Source organism: Oryctolagus cuniculus, chromosome X (genome assembly GCF_964237555.1).
Source record: "Oryctolagus cuniculus chromosome X, mOryCun1.1, whole genome shotgun sequence".
NCBI classification, from domain to species: domain Eukaryota; kingdom Metazoa; phylum Chordata; class Mammalia; order Lagomorpha; family Leporidae; genus Oryctolagus; species Oryctolagus cuniculus.
In genome coordinates, this window is record NC_091453.1 from 107,761,603 (window position 1) to 107,782,016 (window position 20,414).

A 20,414-nucleotide genomic window follows, 5' to 3' on the forward strand; every position below is an offset into this window, starting at 1 on the left:
ATAATCTGAAATCTGAAACTTCTTGTGTGCATTGTCAGAGCGTTTAGGATTTCAGATTTCCAGATGAGGGCTGCTCAACCTGTATTTTGAAGTGCCAGGGCAAAGGGAGGCAGATGGGACTGGAGAGCTTCTTTTAGGATTGACCAGACTGCAAAGATGTTCTGGGTTGGGGAGTAAGATCTGTGAGGTCTGAAAGATATGGCGTTGGCGGGGAGAGGGAATTGATGGTTTGGGGTCATAGAAGAGGCAAGAGAGAACAGATGAAGTCCATGGGTAGGCAGCTACCCTTGGAAGGAAGAGGACATTGCCTTCTCTTAGGCCGGCGAGAAGGAAATCAGAACAAGAGGTAGTAAAAGGGGAGAGAGTGGCTTTGTGGCACAGCCAGCAGGTTAAGCCGCGGTTTGCAACACCGACATCCCATATCAGAGTGCCCGTTCATGTCTCGGCTGCTCTGTTTCTGATCCAGTTCCCTGTTAATACAGCTGGGAGGCAGCAGAAGATGGCCCAGTGCTTGGTCCTCTGCACCCACGTGGAGACCTGGATGGAGTTTTTTTGCTCCAGGCTCCAGCCTGGTCTAGCCCTGGTTGTTGATGGGGATGGAACCTCTCTCTCTCTCTCTCTCTCTCTCTCTCTCTCTCTCTCTTTCTCTCTCTCTCCTTTTCAAATAAACAAATATTTTATTTATTTTCATTTATTTGAGTGGTAGAGTTACAGACAGAGAGAAAGGTTTTCCATCCACTGGTTCACTCCCCAAATGGTCACAACAGCCCAGAGCTGAAGTGATCCAAAGCCAAGAACCAGGAGCCAGGAGCTTCTTCCTGATCTCCCACGCAGATGCAGGGGCCAAGCACTTGGGCCATCCTCCACTGCTTTCCAGGCCATAACACAGAGCTGGATCAGAAGAGGAGCAGCTGAGATACAAATCAGCTCCCACGTGGGATGCCGGCGCCACAGGCAGAGGCTTAACCTACTACGCCACAGCGCCAGCTCCAAATAAACAAATCTTGAGCAAAACAAGATGTAGAAGCAAAATATTTTTAAAGATTAAAGATAAGGGCCAGCATTGTGACACAGTGAGTTAAGCTGCTGGCTGCAACACCAGCACCCCATATCAGAGTGCCAGTTTGAGTCCTAGCTGCTCCGCTTCTGATCCAGCTCCCTGCTGAGGTGCCTGGAAAAGCATCAGAGGATGGCCTCAGTACTCAGGCCCCTGCTCCCTCATGGGAGATCCTGATGGAGCTCTGGGCTCCTGACGTCAGCCTGGCCCAGCCCTGGCCATTGTGGCTATCTGGGGAGTGAACCAGTGGCTGGAAGATCTAGATCTTTCTCTCACGCTCTGCCTTTCGAACAAATAAACAACTTTTAAAAATGAGGGCATACTTGGCTTTGAGCCTTGGAGAGGCTGCCTGCTGAGGGCAGGGGTAGGTTGGGAGGTAAGGATAGCTTCTATGAAGAACAAAAAACAGGTGTTAGGCCAACTAGAAACACGTTAAAAATGACAGGTAGCATAGGAACCCATGGCAGGTTAGCTTTTTCTTCCCTTCTCCTCATTTGCTGCCTTCCACCAAGCTAGGCTCCCCAAGGCCGTTCAATAAAATCCAGCAACTTCAGGTAAGGAGCTGGACAGAAAGTACAATGCACACAGAGCCCGCTAGGGGGCAGCCTTTGGTAGGCCATGAGAGATGGTCAGTTTTCTATGCTCACAAGGATTTAGGACAGAGAGCATCCGAGTTAGGCTGGAATGCCTTTAGGGATACTCTTCTCGAAGCAAAGATGGGAAGGTAGCAGTAAATCAAGGTAGCGGGCAGGAGTGGTCCAGGGCTCCTGACTCCTGATCCTCCATTCCTTCCTTCCACCAGACCTGCCTGCCTTTTCTTTCTCCATTTTGTGGAAGGAGGAAGAGTGGATCCATTCTAGCCGCCTCTTAGCTCCGGGGGTAAGGTAGGCAGGGTATGGAGTAGCGGGGACCTGAGCGTGAGAATCCCACCCTATTTTTCCACACCCACCCTCCACAAAAGATCCTATTGGACATTTATCCAGAATCCTCAGATTGAGGCCACAAAGACGGCAGTGGCGGGGCCCATCAACCTGGAGTCTGAAGATGCTGGCCTTGGCTGGCACCCTGCAGGCCCAGGACAGTGCTCCCTCTTGCCATGTGGGTGCTCCACAACTTTCTCACTGTGACACTGGAGGTGAAGGGAAGCGGCTGGAAACACATACGGCGGTCAGCAAGCACCTGCGCCGTTCAGTCCACGTCCTGCATTTCCTGGCGGAGCCTGATGACCGCTGACTGGCCCCGTGAGTGACTAGCTGGCACACAGGCTGGATGGCAAGCAGGCCCAGCGCCCCGAACATGCTAGGTGCTTGCTCAGGGCCTGCTTCCCTGCATCAGCTCTCTGAGGCCATACCTGGTGGATGTCATCCATCCCGTTGCTTGCAAACTCGAAGACCAGGTCGCTAGGCTGCAAGGTGATAGCCATGCTGTCTTGTCACAGAGCTGGCAGCAGGGTCCACAGGGCCCCCTGGGTGCAGCGATGCTGTTGAGGTGCCTCGGAGCCTCTGGTAAGATAGGAGGGGTAGACAGCTACAGTGCGTGGTGGCCTAGGCCAGGCTCAAAGCTGCATTGTGGGCCGGGCCAACCACAGGAGCACCCTAGGGACCAAGGGAGAGATGGGGCAATGAGAAAGTCACCTCCCTTGACCTCTGCTGCCAGGACAGTTGACAAACCCGAGGGGCGGTGTCCTGCCAAGGCCTGAGACACAGCCACAGGCGACATCTGATTCCCTAGGCTTGGGAAAGCACCATGGGGGTGGGGGGAGCAGATGGTAGGGTGGACAGGGTGCTCGTCCTGCCTTGGAGTGTGTGGGGGGCATAGGCTGGGAGGGGCAGAGTGCATTAGAAGGCCATGTCTCACTGTGGCCCATCACCAGCCGGGCCACGCCTCCAGAGAGCCTGGAGACAGAGGGACGGGTGGGCCATGTGCCCTGCGTGCACCCCGCCCCCACGGGCCGCCAGAGCGGGCAGCCTCAGTGTGGGGTGTGGGTTTGTGTGCACGGTGCGGCTGTGCTTTCAGTTTCAAGACTGAATTGTCACCCTGGGAACTTGTGAGGAGAGCCCCGGCCTGGGGGGAAGGGCCGCGGAACCTTCCCGCAGCCTCCAGGCCGGCGGCGCTGCCAGGCCCCTTTTCCAGGAACTCTTGGCTGTCTGCTGCAGCCCACATGCAATCTCGCCGTCCCCACCAGCGGGCACCCGGGCCGCGCGCCACACCCAGGTTCCCTGCGGCTGCGCTGTGACTCATCAAGGGTCCCGCCCCGCCCGTGCCCCTCTTGGCTGACCTGACCTCCCTGCAGCAGGCCTGTGCGGCTCCTCTGCCTTCCAGGCACCTAGGCTTTGACTCCCCCCTCCCCCCTCCACCTCCGGGCTTCTGCTTTGAGTGCGTACGTGTCTGTGGACAGCCTAGGTCCACACAGCCCCACCTTCAGAATGGCCAGTCCTTCCCCTGGTCCAGAAAAAATGGGGAACTTGAGAGAGGGGCAAAGGAGAGGAAAGGGAGGGGGCCCACGGGTGACCTCCCTGATGACCGCTGGCCCCGCCAGGAGACACCTAGGCCTCTCCCACTTCCTTTCCGTTAGCCCACAGGGCCGGCCCCAGCCTTGCCCTGCCCCCTCCCCCACTCCCACACCTTGCCACCCACGCCACCGAAAAACCTGGAGAAGTCCCAGGGCTCCACTCCACTCTTCCTGTCAGGTCTGAGTTTGCCTCTGGCTGAATGAGACACGAGGCGCTGCTCAGTCACTCCCAGCAGGCCTGAGAGCAAGCACCTGGACTCCACGGGCCCCGCCCTGGTTCCACGGTTCTACCCTCCTCCCCCACCCCCCACCCCGCTGACCCTGCGTGTGACCCCATCTCCTGTGGCCCGCGAAGCCTCCCAAGGCCATTTATGCTTGGGCGGTCTGTCTCTTAGCCTCAGCACCCCAAGGCCTGCATTCCGCAGCTCTGGCCCTCCCACGGGCCTGGGGAAACATTCTCGGGTAGAATCAAATGAAAGGTGATCACTTTCACCTAATCCCATTTTGTCTAAATATGAAACTCCCATGTCTGCCCCCTCCCGCCGAGGTCAATGCGCGGTAGCCCTTCCTTGCAAGTCTGTGTGTCTCTTTGGCTTCTCTCCACAGATGAGTATGTCATTCGTGCAAGTTCCTGGCCAGTACTCTGTGCCCCGGGGTGGGGATGGGTGTGTGTGTGTGTGTGTGTGTGTGTGCCTGCACACCTCCCTCACCACCACCTGTAGATGGGGACAACTGTTGATGAAGCCATAGCGCCTTGCACGGCGCCTGGCGTGTAGCAGACAATTGGTGTCTGTGGAATGAATGCACGGATGAGAGAATCATTGGCTGGTGCTAGTGCTCAGTCAGCATTCTCTGTCTTCCACGAGGCTGAGAGCGCCCTGTTGTCCCCTCCGAGGTCACATCTGTACACTTCTGCATTGTCCCCGTCACTTACACAGGGGCTCTGTCTGTGTTTGCTGCGGATGTGCAACAGGGGAGGGGTGTGTGTGTGTGTGTGTGTGCGTGTGAAGGATGGGTGCGTGAGTCCCAAGTGTGGGGGCATGTGCGTGACAGCCACTGCGTCCAAGGGCCATCCCAGTGTGGGCAGCAACGTTGCAAGCTCATTTTTGGTTCCTCCTTCCTCTCAGGCAGCCTGTACCGCCCTGAGGGGGAACGCTAAGCTCAAGGCAAGGCTAACTCAAAGTGGCTATGCTGCAGGGTGGGATGGGGGGTCCCAGAGTGAGCCTGCTAGGGGCCACCCTGCTAGGGAGCTGAGGGAGGGGAGGCAGCCAAAGGCACCGCATGGGAGTGGGTGGACCCCTTGGCCATCAACAGAAGGAGGAGGGAGGGGGGAAATAAAAGACTGTCCCATCGCGTTCATCCTGGTTCTCTACGCTCAGGACTGGGTTTGGCAGGCCCGGGGTTGAGAGGGTGTACCTAGCCACCAAGGCTCAGCCTTGGTGATCTGCCCCCTGACCTGGCACCAGGGCCATGGGGCTAGTCAGAGAGGAAGTAGCTGTCCTACTCTCTTGGCCAAGGCTAAGAAAATTCCCTCCCCACCACGGAACCTTCCAGTCCTGAAGGCTTTCCCCTCCCCCTTCTAGATGTTTGAGGATTTGAAAGTGAGAGGTGGAGAGAAAGGCTTATTTGCATGTTCACTCACTCTCCGCCCCAAGTCCCTCAAAATAACCTCCCTCTCCCAGGAACCTGAAACCGAAGAAGAAGCCACCACCACCAAGGCCCGCCCTGCTGGAGGCTGGAGAAGCCCACACCAGTGTGGGGAGGTGGGCTCCTCCCTCTAGCGTCCCCCAGAGCCCTTTGGCTAGGACCCTGCCCCAGCGGCGGTGAGTGGAACACTAAGGCTACAGGCACTTGGTGCAGAGAATCGAGGTACCTTGGGAACCTGCAGTAACTTGGACGCTCGCTCCTCCGTGCCCCACCAGTGCACGGCTCCCAGCTGGCTGCAGCCGCATCTGCCTCCCAAGGTGGCAAGAGCTCGCTCCCTTCCTGCCGGATCCCTGGCTCCCAGCGCCTGCCCTGTTGGGGCTCCAAGCAAAGTCTTCGTGGGAGTGCAGGGCGCCTGGCTGCTGCTGTGCAGGAGTGAGTGGGTACCGTGGAGGACGCCGCAGCCTACAAATGCACACCTCTGGCTCTCTGCGGCGCCGATTGCGTTTCCAAACCAAAGCAATATAGAAGTGGTTGGGCTGCTCCGCTGTCGCCCCAAGTGGGCCACCCCTGCATTGTACAGACCCTTTCTGGGGTTGTCGCCCGAACACATGGAGCAGTGTCCCGGGCCCACCCACTTGGGCCTCCCTTACAGCGAGTGGCTCCCATGTGAATGCTGCATCCACAGTCTCCATGGAGCGACTGTAAATCTACACCCGTTCAGCTGGGCCAGGGGCTCTCACAGAACTGCTAGTAACACCCGTGGCATTTTCCCACGTGCCAGGAAACATGGGGGCCAGATGGCCGGCCGGGCCCCCAACAAGCACTTCTCCTCCCCCCTCCCCGCCACCGGGTTCCTTGTCCCCTTGAAGCCAGCTCTCACTCCTGAAATACCTCGTCCTCCATGAAAACCTTTCTGGAATTCTCTGGAAAGGAAGTGACAATTTCCTCCATGCCATTTCCCACTCCCTCCGCACCCCTCCCCCACAACCACAAACAAAATGGAAACTACCCTAGGAACAGCTGTACCCTCTACTTAAAAACAGCCCCTCCTCCAGCGAGCGAAGGCGCCGAGCCCCATCGCGTGGCCAGCAGCAAGGGTCAGGGATCCAGCCTGCGACCCTGGGCAGAGCAGAATCACTCCTTCCGCAGGATTCAAACCCTCAGCCTCGGGCCGGCCAGGCCCAGGGAGCTCGTCCTCCTTGAGCAAGCGGCCAGCCACAGCTGTGTTGTCAGCTCCTTCTCCTCTATTCCTTTCTTTCCACCCCCGCCCCGTTCGAAATGAAATCAGGAAGAGGGAGGGTGAACAGCTAGGGTTTTGCAAGCTTTGTTGGTTGGGGTTTCTCTCTGCTTATTTATAAGAAACCCAGTTTCCTTCCGTGGCCCTGGGTCACTGGCTGATTCCAGCGCAGGGCTTGTCACAACTCCCACGGGGAGCCATGGCCAGAGCCATCCCCAGATATCCCCCTCGCCCATCCTTGTCCTCCCCCCCCCCCATGCCTTTGATCCATCCCACGGGAGAGGTGATTAGGGCCACAGGAGATGGCAGGCCCTAGGCAAAGACACTTGTCTACTTTTTCTCTAGGGGACCCAAGGCCTACCCACGGAGGCCACCTCCCAGGCTGAGGGAGGAGCAGCTCTCCCGGCTGCACCCCACATGACGTGTGACCCTGAGAAAATCGCCCATCTTTCTGGGCGCTGGGCTTTCTGTCATGCTGCGAGTGGGTGAGGGCACAGTGTAATCCAGCCTTAGCAGGTGCTCAGATGGCGAGCTCCAGGCGCCCTCCCAGACCGCGAGGGGAGTGGCTCCTGCACATACATAGGGTGGGAAGGGGCTGGCGCCTGGCCTTTGGTTGGGGACCCTGCACGGAAGGGGCAGGCTGCTGCGGCGCTCCCAGCCCCCTGTCCTCCCCACTGTCACCCCGCCTCAGCCCTCTGGGTTGTGGTTATGTAGCAAGAAGAGCACTACAGACGCCCCAAAAGGGGAGGAAGGGGAGGGGGAGGGTAGCTGACAAGGGGAACCGATGTCTACAGCCGCCCCGGAAAAAGCCAATAGAGCGCCACCTAGAGGTGCCTGCGGCCATCATACCTCATCAGCGGGACTCCAGGGACAAGGAAGAGGCCGAGTGACAGCAAACCAATGACGGGAGGCTATGCGCTGCAGGGAAACGGGGCAAAGGCAAGTCGTGGCAGCCCCTGAACCTCGATGCGATGGGCTGCCTGCTACCTCGGGGAGGCCCCAGAAGCGCCTGCAGACCATAAGAGCGCAGGCTTGCCAGCCGGAAGAGCCAATTCTGCCTTGGGGTTTATGCAGGCCACTTTCCTCCTCTGTGAAACCACAGCCGCCCTCGCTCAAGGGGTTGCTGCAAAAGGCCAGAGTTAAGGTAGCAGAAACTCTGTTAGGTCCCCAATGCATTTTTCAATTCCCTGTCCTGATTTGTGACTTGGGGGCTGTGGTCGCTCAGTAAGGGTTCAGCATATCTTTCCCCAGAGGGAGAGCAAGAAAGGGGAATGTTGGGGCGGGCGTTTATCTTGCGGTTAGGACGCCCTGAGTTCGAGTCCTGACTCTGCACCCGATTCCAGCGTTCTGCTTGTGGATGCCCTACGAGGTAGCAGGAGATGGCCCAAGTACTTGGGGCACTGACACCCACGTAGGAGACTTGGATTGTGTTCCCAGCTCCCAGCCCCCTGCCATCACTGGCATTTGGAGAATGAACCATTTGGAGAATGAACATTTTAGCTAGAATTTCAAAAAGAAATGGAAATGGAGATTGGGGGATGAAATGAAGGCCGAGAGGGGCATAAGCCACAGGAGTGCAGTCTCTGGAAGAGAGGAAACCGGTGTGACCATGGGGAGAGGGAGGAGGTGGGGGAGCTGCTACGTGCATAGGATCTAGACGCATCAGACCATGGGATTTAAACTTAGCATGGAAAGCAACTGGAACTGGGAGCTGCTCATAATTCTTATTTTTAAAAAATTTTTAAAAATATATTTGAAAGAGAGGGGGCGGCACCATGGTGCACTAGGTTAATCCTCCGCCTGTTGCACTGGCATCCCCTATGGGCGCCGGTTCTAGTCCTGGCTGCTCCTCTTCCAGTGCAGCTCTCTGCTGTGGCCCGGGAAGGCAGTGGAGGATGGCCCAAGTGCTTGGGCCCTGCACCTGCATGGGAGACCCGGAGGAAGCTCCTGGCTGCTGGTTCCTGGCCTCGGATGGGCGCAGCTCCGGCTGTTGTGGCCATCTGGGGAGTGAACCAGTGGATGGAAGACCTCTCTCTCTGTCTCTGCCTCTCTCTGTAACTCTGTCTTTCAAATAAATAAAATAAATCCTTAAAAAAAAGAGAGAGGGAGGGAGGGAGGGAGAGGGAGAGAGAGAGAAGGAGAGAGAGAGAGAGAAAGAGAGAGAGAGAGAGAATCTTCCATCTGCATCTGCTGGTTCATTTCCCAAATGGCTGCAATAGCCAGAGCTGGGCCAGGCTGAAGTCAGGGGCCAGGAACTCCATCCAGGTCTCCCACAAGGGAGGCAGGGGCTGAAGCACTTGGGTTGTCTTCTGCTGCCTTCCCAGGTGCATTAGCAGGGACTGGATCCGAAGTGGAGCAGCCTGGACTTGAACTGGCGCTATGATAAGGGATGCCGGCATCACAGGTGACAGCTCACTTGCCATGCCGCAGTGCTGCTCCCTGTTCTCAATTCGTGAGCAAAGGAGAGGCACCACCAAGCAATTCTTCAGGAAGACCTGGGTGTTAGAGTGGGTCAGTGAGTGGAGGAGGTGGCAGGAGACCAGGTGGGGCAGCTCTGGAACTCAGGGAGGCGGTTCCCAGAGCCCCCAAAGGCAAAAGATGGCAGACTGCTGGGTAGGACCCTTGCTGTAGAGACCCCAAGATGTGTAGCTTGTTCCACTGTAAGAATGTTAGCAGACAGGGAGTGATCGCGGCAGGACGATGAGTTCAGCTTGCGCATTTTGAAGCTGGGATTATCTTCCAAAAACCCAGGATTAATGAGGGGAAAAAAAAGAGGACCCAGACACTCATTTCGCTAAGCTTCGGTCTTGTCTGAGCCTGGGGCTGCAGGGCGGGAGGGCGGCCTAGGCAGGTGTTCAATGGTCTAACAAGCCAGCCTGACCCGGTGCAGGTGGTACAATGCGAGGGAATTTCAAGACGTTCATGGGAAACAATGAAAACAGATGATGGCTATTGTGTACCCCCTACCAAATCGAACTCTTTGCATAGTTTTTTTCATCATCGGTGTTTTTCAAGACCCTTTTGAAGACCCTCATACAACTCTGGCAGAGTCTCCCATGGTGACTGGGCAGTGTCTTAAGGTGTCACCCCACTGCCCGGCTCCAGCTCCTGGGAAGGGACAGCTTGTTTCCATTGCTGGGGGAGGGAGGGAGGGAACAGCAACACTGACCAGAGACTAATTAAATTCATGAGTGGGCTTTTTAGAAGCTGGGGTAATCTGTCTCTCAGCACCAACAGGATATTAAGTCAGATAATTTTTATTGAAGGGACGGTGTTCTTTGTCAAGGCCCCTGCCGGTGTGTGTCCTAGAAACCGACACAAGCTTCTTGCTGAGATCTGGGACTCCCGTGGGCAGGAGGGGCTGTGGTCGGGTCTCTCACTGCCAGCGTGGCACTGGGCACTCTTCCCGAATGCCCCCTCCCTCTTGGTCACTTCCCAGGCCAGGCAAAGCCAAGGGCAGCTCTCCGGGCATAAGGCTGGCACTTGGTACTCTGTACTTGGTGCTGTGGCACTCTCAGCTAGAGTGCCACAAAGGATGAGGTGCAAAGAGATGGGTGCCTGGCAGACAGGGTGCAGGGAGAAGCCCGGCTTGGGGAGTCCTGCAGAAACCGCCCCTGGGTCAGAGTCCCAGGGTATCAACGGGAAAAGAGACCCGAAAGATCACTGCCTCCATCCCTGTTATTATGCGGCTCGCATACCAAGTCCCCGTGGAGGGAAGCGACTGATCCAAGGTCACCCAGGCAGCCCTTCTTCCTCTTGCTCTTCACTGTCCCCTCCCCGGCAGCCTCAACACAGCCAACCCTTTCCTCTGGCGATAGCAGACAACAGCTTCAGGCCAGGGCGGGCAGCTGATGATGAGAACACACATGCACAGAACACGCTGAACTGCCACAGTGACTTCGCCACCTCTGTGACTTCGTTCATCCTGTCCCCTCCGGCCTGAGCGCCCTCCCCAGCTTCTGCCAGTCCAGTTTCCACAGTGCTTCAACATCTGCAGCAAATGTCACCTTCACAAAGCCTCACCCACCTCCTCCCCACCAGATATATTCTCACTGCCTCCTCCTCACTTGACTTCTCCCACCCAAGCAGGGTCGGCAAACGAGGGTCCCTGGGCCAAATCCAACTGATGGGCTGTTTCCATTTGGCCCCTTAGCTGAGGATGGCTTGTACATTTTTAAATGGGGGAAAAAACATTAAGAGAGTAATATTTCATGACACATGAAAATGATGGGAGGGAGCTGGCGCTGTGGCGTAGCAGGTAAAGCCGCCGCCTGCAGTGCCGGCATCCCATATAGGCGCCGGTTCAAGTCCCAGCTGCTCCACTTCTGATCCAGCTCTCTGCTATGTCCTGGGAAAGCAGTGGAAGACGGCCCAAGTGCTTGGGCCCCTGCACCCACGTGGGAGACCCGGAAGGAGCTCCAAACTCCTGGCTTCGAATTAGCTCAGCTCTCGCCATTGTGGCCATTTGGGGAGTGAATCAGCAGATGGAAGACCTCTCTCTCTCTCTTTCCCTCTCACTCTGTAACTCTGCCTTTCAAATAAACTAAATAAATCTTTTAAAAATTATTTTAAAAAAGGAAAATGGTAAGAAATGCAAACCTCAGTAGCCATAGAGTACCATAAGTAAAGTTTTATTGGCACACAGCTACGCTTATTTGTTTATGCACTGTCCCTGGTGGCTTTTGCTTTGTCAAGTTCAGTAGTTGTGACGGATTTTTTATAGGCCTCAATGCCCAAGATATTTACTGTGTCGTCCTTTACAAGACAAGTCTGTTGGCGTTTGGACTCCAGGCTGCTCTCCCTTGGAATGCGAAGAAATTCATCAAGGTCATATCAGAGAAGATTAATGTCATAGGGCGCCTGGGACAGAGGTGCAGGCCGCCAGTCCAAAGCCAGTGGGGCTTCATCCCAAAGTCTGTCCCCGATCTAGGAGTGGGACACCTGAGTTCTGCCCCCTCCACACACACACGCACACACACACGCATACACACACACATACACACACAAACACACCGGGTGGAGCAAGTGACTTCTGCTTTGTGTGCAGCGGTTTCCTGCTCCGCACAGGGAGGGCTCGGGCCTGGACGCTCTGAGGCCCTTCTACCCTCTGCTTTAGAGACTCAGCGACCTGTTGTTGTTCCTAGTCACCTCATTCGGAGCAGGCGCGGTCTGGATGACTTCATGGCTGCACAGGCGCTCACAGAAGGCTCCCTGCCCAGCTGTGGTTTCCGCCCTCTGTGCCCCTGGGCCCCCCTAGCGCTCAGCACTCACCTGCCCCGCCCACCCTTCTCTTGGGCTGACCTGTGTGTCCTCTCCCTACACACTGAACACGGCCTCCCTGAGAGGCCAGCAGGGTGGGCTAACAGCCTGCACTCTGGGGTGGGGTGGGGGGCAGGGAGAGGAGTCTCCCCTCTGCCCAACCTCCCAGGGCCCACAGCAGATCCGCAGTGCAGCAGGAGACAGGGCCAGCTCTCCCCGCACCCCTGCTCTGCCAGAGGAAACAGCCCCTCGCTGCCACTTCCTGTCCCAGGGGTTTCAGCAGTTTCCCCTGCAGGGCCTGCTGGCCCTCCCCACCCCGCCCCTGCCCCACACAGGTCAGCAAGTGAGTGCAGAGGGGAGGCTCCCTCACAGGAAGACAGAGCAGACAGCTGTCTGCACAACTCCACCAGCCTGCTTGGGGCTGGCCAGCCGGTCCAGAGGGATGTGCTACCTCGGGTACAGGGGTGGTCTCCACGATCCCTTTCCGGTTAGCTGATGAGTAGAAGTGAACTCATGTCGCTATCGCTTAGGGAGTGGGGTGGAGTGAGCTTACACTTACAGGATTGGATAAAAAAAAATCTGAGATATAAATGCTGAGGTCAATGTCCAGTAGAGACTTGCTCAGGTATGAAGGGTTGAAGCGAGAAGGGCCTGGGGCAAGCAGGCCAAGGAGAGGCAGGCGACATGGAAAGCCGTGTCACTTCACTATTTGCAGGGGGCTTGTCCCCAGAGCCTATGGACAGAGGCAACAATACAGAAGAAAGCATTACATCACATGTAGGTCAAGGGTAGTGGCATTTTCCAGGTGACGGAGCAGGGAATGTGCGCATTCCATAGCGGCTGCCAGTTTGGCGTGGTTACTTTTACTCGTAAGTTCCTCCCAGGTGCTTTTGCGAGGCAGAGCTCCTAGCAGTAGGGCTGTGTGCCTGTGAGGGATCCTGTAGGCAGGTGACCTTCCAGACCTTGGCCGTGGGTCAGAGCAGCATTGGCGCCAACATCCTGGACTGCCGTCCTGTTGCCAGTTGGTCCCGGGAACAGGGCAGAACTATATAATGATGGCTCTGAGGCCTTGAGGCCTTGATGCCTGGAGTGGGGGCCTGGTGGTGGATGGACACAGTCCCCTTAGGGTCCCTGCGGTAATATCGCTCCATGAGGTTCAAGTAACAGTGAGAGAGGCTAAGGGGACCTCTAGAAGTGATGATTCTGGATGGGCCAGCAAAAAAAGAAAATGAATTCCAAGACCCTTGTGATCCTGCACTTTACACCCGCCACCAAGAGCTCTGCCCAGCCAGGCCTCTTGTCAAGAGAGCAGGGTCTCACTATTCCCTCTGCCCTCCGGAACAAATAGGACCTGCTCCCCCAGGGCCCAAGGGCTGGCAGGTCACCCGCCTACAGGATCCCTCACAGGCACACAGCTCTACTGCTAGGAGTGCCCAAGGGCAAAGCCTACTTCTTTGTCCCTGCAAGTTGGCGTGAGTGCTGTTTCACAGCTGGCCCGGAAGGGTGCCAAGGAGGCCTCAGACACAACATCTGGATGTGCACCTGGGCTCCGGCCAGCAGCTCCCTACACCTGCAGGGCAAACCCAGGGCCGGAGTTTGGTTACAAGCCCGTCTCAAAGCCGGTGGCACGTGTTTGGAAAAACACATCAAGCCTGGGTGGAGGGGGTGGAAATACTGGAGGTTGGTGCCAGCTCAGGGTGAGCACTCATTTGGGGTTGGCGCCGATCAGAGCTGGTGTTAGGCCCAGGGCAGTGGGTGTGGCTGCTGTGGCCTCCTGGCCTGTCAGGGGAGGAGCAGAGGGGTGTGGGTGCTTGTTTAAGTATGGGTGAGATTTTCTTCTGCACCCTCTGATAGCAGTCCCAGTGTCTCCCCTGCTTCTAGGGTAGGGAGTCAAAGAGCAAAACTGAGCGGGAGACAGAGGGAGTTACAGGACTGGGGTACGGGCTGTGGGGTTGGTGTTGTGCCAGGCGCACATTATCTCCTCTCATTCTTCAATGCCAGAGCTGGGGTCTGAGCCCCACTTGACTGCCATCTCCTACAAGCTTTGACCTTGGTTTTCAGTGCAATCTATTTTGCTAATAATTCTAACAGTTCCCTTTTTAAAAACAGCAGAAGTGAGGCATGGTCAAGTGGACACCCTCATCAAGAATGGAGTCAGGACTCACACCCAGGCTTGGGAGACCTTGACCTCAAAGTGCCCGCTTCTCCCTCGGTCCACGCTGGCGACCACCAGCTGGGATGCCAGCTTGCTCACAACAGTCAGCGTCACAGGCTCAGGGCCCCTGGTAGGCCGTTTCCCCCAAAGCCTCTCATGTCCAGGTCCCATGCCCTTCGTGGTCTGATAAGCCAGTGCTAACTTCCTGGGCCAGATCTGCACAACGAGAACATCCGGCCAGCTCTGCTGATGAGGAGGCTGGTGTTCTTCCTGCACCTCAGGGCCTGCTGTTTCCAGAGAGTTCCTGGTTCCAGACCTGCACCAGCCACGACATTGTCCTGGCTCCATAAATATACACTTGCTGTCAACTTACACATAATGTCAGTCTGCGTTCTTATCTTGGGGTGTTGGTTCACAAGTTCATTCAAATATTTATGGAAAGCCAGCCCAGAGCACCTCAAAGGTATCAAGCCCGCAGCCAGGGGCTAGCTCTCAGGGCTAGCCCATGGTAGAGTCTCTTTGGATCTAAGTTGACAGTAAGCTGGGTTAGCCCATCTGCCTAAACACTATTGCTGGGTCTTTCGTCCTCTTCCCCAAACTATGTCCATAACAAGCATCCCTTCAAAACTGAGGCCCTGGGGCTGGGGGGTGGGGTGGGAAGTGATGAAGATACTGTAAAGTCTGGTGACGGATTCACAACTCCGAAATATACCAAAACCCACTCAAGTGCATACTTTTTGTGGGTGAATTTTATGGTATGTGAACTGTGTCTAAGAAAGCTGTTATCTTAAGAAAAAAACAAAAAACAAAAAACAAATGAGGCTCAGAGAAGGGCCTGCTCAAGGCCACAAGTTGAGATCTTCTGATTTATGACTCCAAAGCGCTTTCCTCCCTCCAGCCTCCCTCCAGGCCTAAATCAGGTTAAGTACAGGGTCACTGACTGGGCAGGCAGGTACACTGTGTGCGCAGGGCTGGGCCTGGACCGAAGGCGTCAGCATAGGCAGTGGGGAACAGACAAGGGAGGGGCTTGTGGGACCGGTGTTGTGGCACAATGAGTTAAGTCTGCAATGCTGCAATGCTGGCATCCCATATGAGCAACAGGTTCGAGTCCCAGCTGCTCTGCTTCCAATCCAGCTCCCTGCTAATGCACCTGGGAAAGCAGAAGAAGATGGCCCAAGTGCTTGAGCCTCTGCCACTCACGTGGGAGACCTGGATGGAGATCCAGGCTCGTGGCTTCGGCCTGGTCCAGCCCTGGCTGTTGCAGCCACTTGGGAAGTGAACTAGCAGATGGAAGATCTCTCTATCTCTCTCTCTCCCTCTGATTTTCAAATAAATACATCCAAAAAAATTTTTTTTAAACAAAAGGACAAGGGGCTTGAATTTCAGGTCTGTTGCCCATGGCCAAGTCCCTGCGGGTCTCTGTTTCTCTATCCTTCTGTCGAGCGCGTGGATGAGTTTGATTGTTCACTGCCGGCCGGCTGGCCGGCCGGCTCTGACCCTCTGCGTCTCTAATTAGAAGGCCCTGCAAGACAGCAGGACAGAGCAGCTCTTCTCGGAGGTCTGCGGGAGGCCTTTGACACAATTGACACAAGCCGCTGTTCCAATCGATGCTCCTCACTGACAGCGATGACGTCCATTTGCCTGTGAGTGACATTCTCTCGGATTATTCTGCTGCCGCACGGGGCACCTTACTTCCACTTTCCCCTGGCAGCGCTAGGCGGTACAGCAAACCCGGAACCGAGACCCAGCGATCACGTCCTTTTGAGAGGCTGGGAAGCCTGGGTCCCCGGCCAGCAGCCCCTCCTCCTGTTGAGCCTGCATCTCTGGCCGAGGGAGCCATCACCGACTGCCCTCCCTCCCCCCGGTCTAGCCCCACTGGACAGGATGTTTCCACATCAGTCCCCACTTCCTGCAGCCAGGCCTGGGCTCCAGTTTCCCCTCTCTCCTGCCATCTGGTCGCCTGCCCTCTGCCTCCCTCCCCTTGCTGGGTGTTTCCAGGCTGCCTTATCAGCCTGGGGAATCTGCACCTCACCCTGGCGGCCCCGCCCCGCCCTGCCCCGTGCCCTACCTGCTCTTTCGTCACCACCACTACCACCACCACCGCGGTAGGCAGTCGCAGCCTGGAGCCCCCTGTGCCTGGCAGGTCGGGGTGTGGACCAAGGCTGGCTGCCTGGCACAGGGCCAAGGGGCCTGAATATTCATCACGTTGATTCAGTTTGCCCAAGTCGGGAGGGCATGCTTGCCTTTGAAATTGCTGTCTTTTTTATCTGCAGGCTATGCGGACAGGGATGAGACACTGGGCCTGTGGAGGAGGCTCGCTTTGGCTGGGTGTTTCCTCGGCGGCTCTTCTGCCCTTAGCCGCTGAGATGAGAGGGGGGCATCACTAGGCTGCAAGGCTGAGAGAGTCTAGCAGATTGTTTTTTAAAAAAAAAAAAAAAAAACTGGAGGGATGTTGTAAACACTCTCCGTTAAAGGTGGGGCTGGCTGAGGAGCTGCAGGCTGAGTGTGAAGGGGGAGGTGAGGCTAGGAAATCCCTGGGCGTGGTCTTGGCCAATCCACACGCAAACATCAGAGCCGCATTGAGCCCCAAGCTGGTTCCCTCCCACCCCAGGATCTGCTGACCCCCTCAAAGGCTAGGATGAGGCCAGAGCTAACCGCTGAGCAAGTCAAACACTGCCCTCCCAGGACATAGGGATCTAGACTTTTCCATCAAATATGCTTGAACCAAGGCAGAAGACAGCGATGGGGATGGCAGCCAAATGAAAATGCTATGGGCAATGGGTTTTCCTTCCAGCAATTGACTCTGAAATCCCGCAAGTTCAAGTTCTAACCTGCCCATGTCAAGGACAGGTTCAGGACCTGCTTGCTAAGGCTGACCAAGCCCCAGACTAGGAACCAACGCTACAGCTCAATCCGAGGGGCTTCCCTTTAGTACACTGATAAATTTTTTAAAATATATTCGAGGGGGCCAGCGCTGTGGTGTAGTGGGCTAAGCCTCTGCCTGCAGTGCCGGCCTTCCATATGGGCGCCGATTTGAGTCCTGGCCACTCCACTTCTGATCCAGCTCTCTGCTACTGCCTGGGAAAGCAGATGGCCCAAGTCCTTGGGCCCCTGCACTCATGGGGGAGGCCTGGAAGAAGCTCCTGGCACAGCTCCAGCCATTGCAGCCGTTTGGGGAGTGAACCAGCGGATGGAAGACCCCTCTCTCTGTCCCTCTCTGTCTGTAACTCTATGTCTCAAACAAATAAACAATATCTTTTATATATATATATATACACACACACACACACACACACACACATATTTGAGGCAGTAGATTGCAACACTCACACTTAAGATCAAATGCTGTACCTCAAAGACATTTTACAAGACTGTCCAGTTAAGGTCTCTGGAATACAATTCAGTAGTTTGGGGCACTTGGGTGGGAAAGTTTAGAAAAACTCTGTGAAGACGATTTTGCCATTAATGGGCTATGTAACCACAGGCATGCCACGTCACGTGGTTCCTGCAGCCTCAGGCGTCCCCCAGTAAGGGTTTTATGCTACCCGGTGCTCCCCGCAGGCTTCCTGACCCCGGCAGCTATGAGGACGCCACGTCTCTTCCCTCTTTCAGCGCTTTCAGGGACATGCATTTGGCACAGCAGGTAAGACGCTGCTCAGCAGGCCCATACTTGAATCCCGGCTCTGGTTCTGATTTCAACTTTCTGATAATGCGCACCCTAGGAGGTAGTAGATGATGGCTCAAGTACTTGAGTCCCTGCCACTCGATGGAGTTCCCAGCTCCTTGTTTCGGCCGGGCCCAGTCCTGGATGTTGTAGGCATTTGGGGAGGGAACCAGTCGATAGAAAATTCTCTCTCTCTCTCTCTCTCTCTCTCTCTCTCCCTCTCCCCTAGTCTTTCAAATACATAAATAATAAAAAATTAAACCTGCCAGATTACCATCTTATCTCCCCAGACATGAACTTCCCTACAACTCAGGAAAATCAAAACCCATTTAGTGTAAATGTGTTAATAACTGATAGTGGCTTAATGTGGCATCTCTTTCAACACATTTTCATTTTAAGAGACCATCTGGGGCATGCTAGCTTTCACCTAGAAAAGGCCTCGAGGGCGAGTAGTGGGGCAGACCAGTGGGCAGGTGAGCTAGAGGGCGCGTGTCAGGGGTTCTGCCTCGTGTCACGCCAGCAGCCATGAGGCGAGCTGGTCTTGACTATCCATTCCCCGCTACCAGGGTCTCTGTTAGGAAAGCTCTGTGGCGTGTGTGTGTGAGGCTACAAAACCAGGCCTGGTGCAGCAGAAAGCCCACTGCACTGGGAGTGAGAGAGATCAAGTTCCGGCCTCAGCTCTGCCTCTGCCCGGCTCCTCCCTTGGCCTCTGAGCTGGCGCCAACTGCTGCTCCGCGACACACAGTGAGCTCTATGGCTGTGGCCACACCGGCCACACTCGGCAGAGCTTCAGAGTCCAAACTCATCGGCTTGGTTTGCAAAGGTCCTTCGCAGCGTGACCCCACCCTACCTACTCAGCCTTGTTTCCCATGATTTCCCAACTCGAGCCTGGGCTTCCAGCCCAGTGGTCTCCTCATGGTCCCCTGAGGGAACATTCCAGGCTCATTCACGGAGTTTCTCAGGCCTGCCATGCCCTCGCTGCTCCTTGTTGGCTAATCAAATAGCACCCATCCAGCAAGGTCTCAACCAAGCAGCTCAACCCCACAGAACCGGCTCCATCCCGACATCTGTGGCCCACACCCACGGGGCCCCCTTCTCTAAGCTCCCACAGCCCTGAAGTCTCCTGCAGTATCTCTTAATCCCACAGTCTTGAATTGCTCTTGACTTATTTCATGCGTATCCCTTCCCCCAGCAGCCAGTCAGATGCATGGGGTCAAAGCCCATTTCATCTTCTGACAGGCCTGCACCTTCATGAGTCAAATCCCCAAACAATCTCAACCCACGTGAGATGTCCACAGGAGACACCACGGGCCCTGATAGGGGTGAGGTACGGATGACTTAGAGGGAACGGGTCACCAAGACTCCACCATTCCACCACCACGCCTCGCTTGCTCCAAGCCTCCGTGAGGGGCAACCACATGGCAGCTGGGGTCGTTTCTTCTAAGCGGCATTGAGGAGGCAGCTGATGGTCAGGTCCTCATCAAAGCATTCTCCCTTTGTACAAAATGCCAGTGTTGCCACCCCGGGAGTACTGGGTGCTATTCTGACACCGTGATGCTGGATCAGGTCTAAGGGCTACAGTGTGTGGTGTGAGGCCAACTCTATGAGGACAAACTCTGATTTACAGACCCTTTTGTTGCCAGGCAGGGTTGAAAAGGGATATGATTGACATTCATGAAGTGATGCATGGAGCAGATACCCAAGAACCCATTCAGTAAAAATGCGTTATAAATGAAGGGCAAATAACAAATAGTCCTGTTTCATCATACGTAATAAAGTGAAAGGACTCTCGAGCCTAAGACTATCAGTATAAAGATAAGCATCATCCAAAATAACAGTAACATCAGGAACAAATATTATTATAACACAAGGTTACAGAAGCAAGGACAAACAAAGCCAATACAACAATTAATGCTAATAGAATAAGTATTACAAAGAAATGATATGGACACTCTGATTCTAAAATTCATATGGAATTGCAAAAGTAATCAACGCAGTCGGCACTGGTGTGAAGGTAAAAAAAAGATCAATCAATGGAATAAAATAAAGCCCACTAGGGCCGGCATAGTAGGGTGGGCCTCTGCCCGCAGCACTGGCATCCCATATGGGCGCCAGTTCGTGCCTGATCCAGCTTTCTGTTAATGGGCCTGAGAAAGCAGTGGAAGGTGGCCCAAGTACTTGGGCCCCTGCACGCACGTGGAAGACCCAGAGGAAGTTCCCAGCTCCTTTCTCCTGGCTTTGTATCGGCCCAGCTCTGGCCTTTGTGACCGTTTGGAGAGTGAACCAGCAGATGGAAGGCCTCTCTCTCTCTCTGTCTCTCCCTCTCTGTAGCTCTGACTCTCAAATAAATAAATCTTTAAAAAACATAAATTAAATAGAGCCCAGAAATTAGCACACATGAATAAGAACAGCAGTAGCAGAGTGCCAATAGCTTTTTTGACAAATGGTGCTAGGATAACCAGATATGCATAAATAAAAAAAAAAAACACAGAGAATCAAGATTCATACCTCGGATACAGGAAAAAACTCAAAATGGGTCACAGACCAAAAAGTAAAGTCTAAAATTATAAAACTTTAAAATGAATCATAAGACAAAATGTTTGTGACCTAGGGCTAGGTGAGGAGTTCTGAGAACCAATACCAAACATATGATCTATAAAGGGAAAAGTTGATTAGTTGCATGTCACCAAAATTAAAATCTTCTACTCAAAAGACGCAGTGAAGGGAATGAAAAGATAAGCCAGACTAGGAAAAAAAGTTTTTTTTAAAGATTTATTTTTTATTTGAAAGGCAGAGTTAGAGGGAGAGAGAGAGAGAGATCTTCCATCAGCTGGTTCACTTCCCAAATGGCTGCAGTGGCCAGAGCTGGGCTGATCTGAAGCC

At 54.9% G+C, this 20,414-nt stretch overlaps 1 protein-coding gene across 3 annotated transcripts in view; it reads right to left on the reverse strand.

The window, feature by feature from the left end:
* Window positions 1–20,414, reverse strand: part of ELF4 (E74 like ETS transcription factor 4) — a 37,300-nt gene that overhangs the window by 7,765 nt on the left and 9,121 nt on the right. For 2 of the 3 annotated variants that reach the window (XM_051827501.2, XM_002720289.5), the window contains exon 2: window positions 2,409–2,559. In XM_051827501.2, coding sequence (XP_051683461.1) covers window positions 2,409–2,480 — 72 coding nt within the window. In that variant the 5' untranslated portion in view covers window positions 2,481–2,559. Of the gene's footprint in view, window positions 1–2,408; window positions 2,560–20,414 lie in introns of those variants that run through there. The other variant, XM_017349785.3, reaches the window with a different exon arrangement.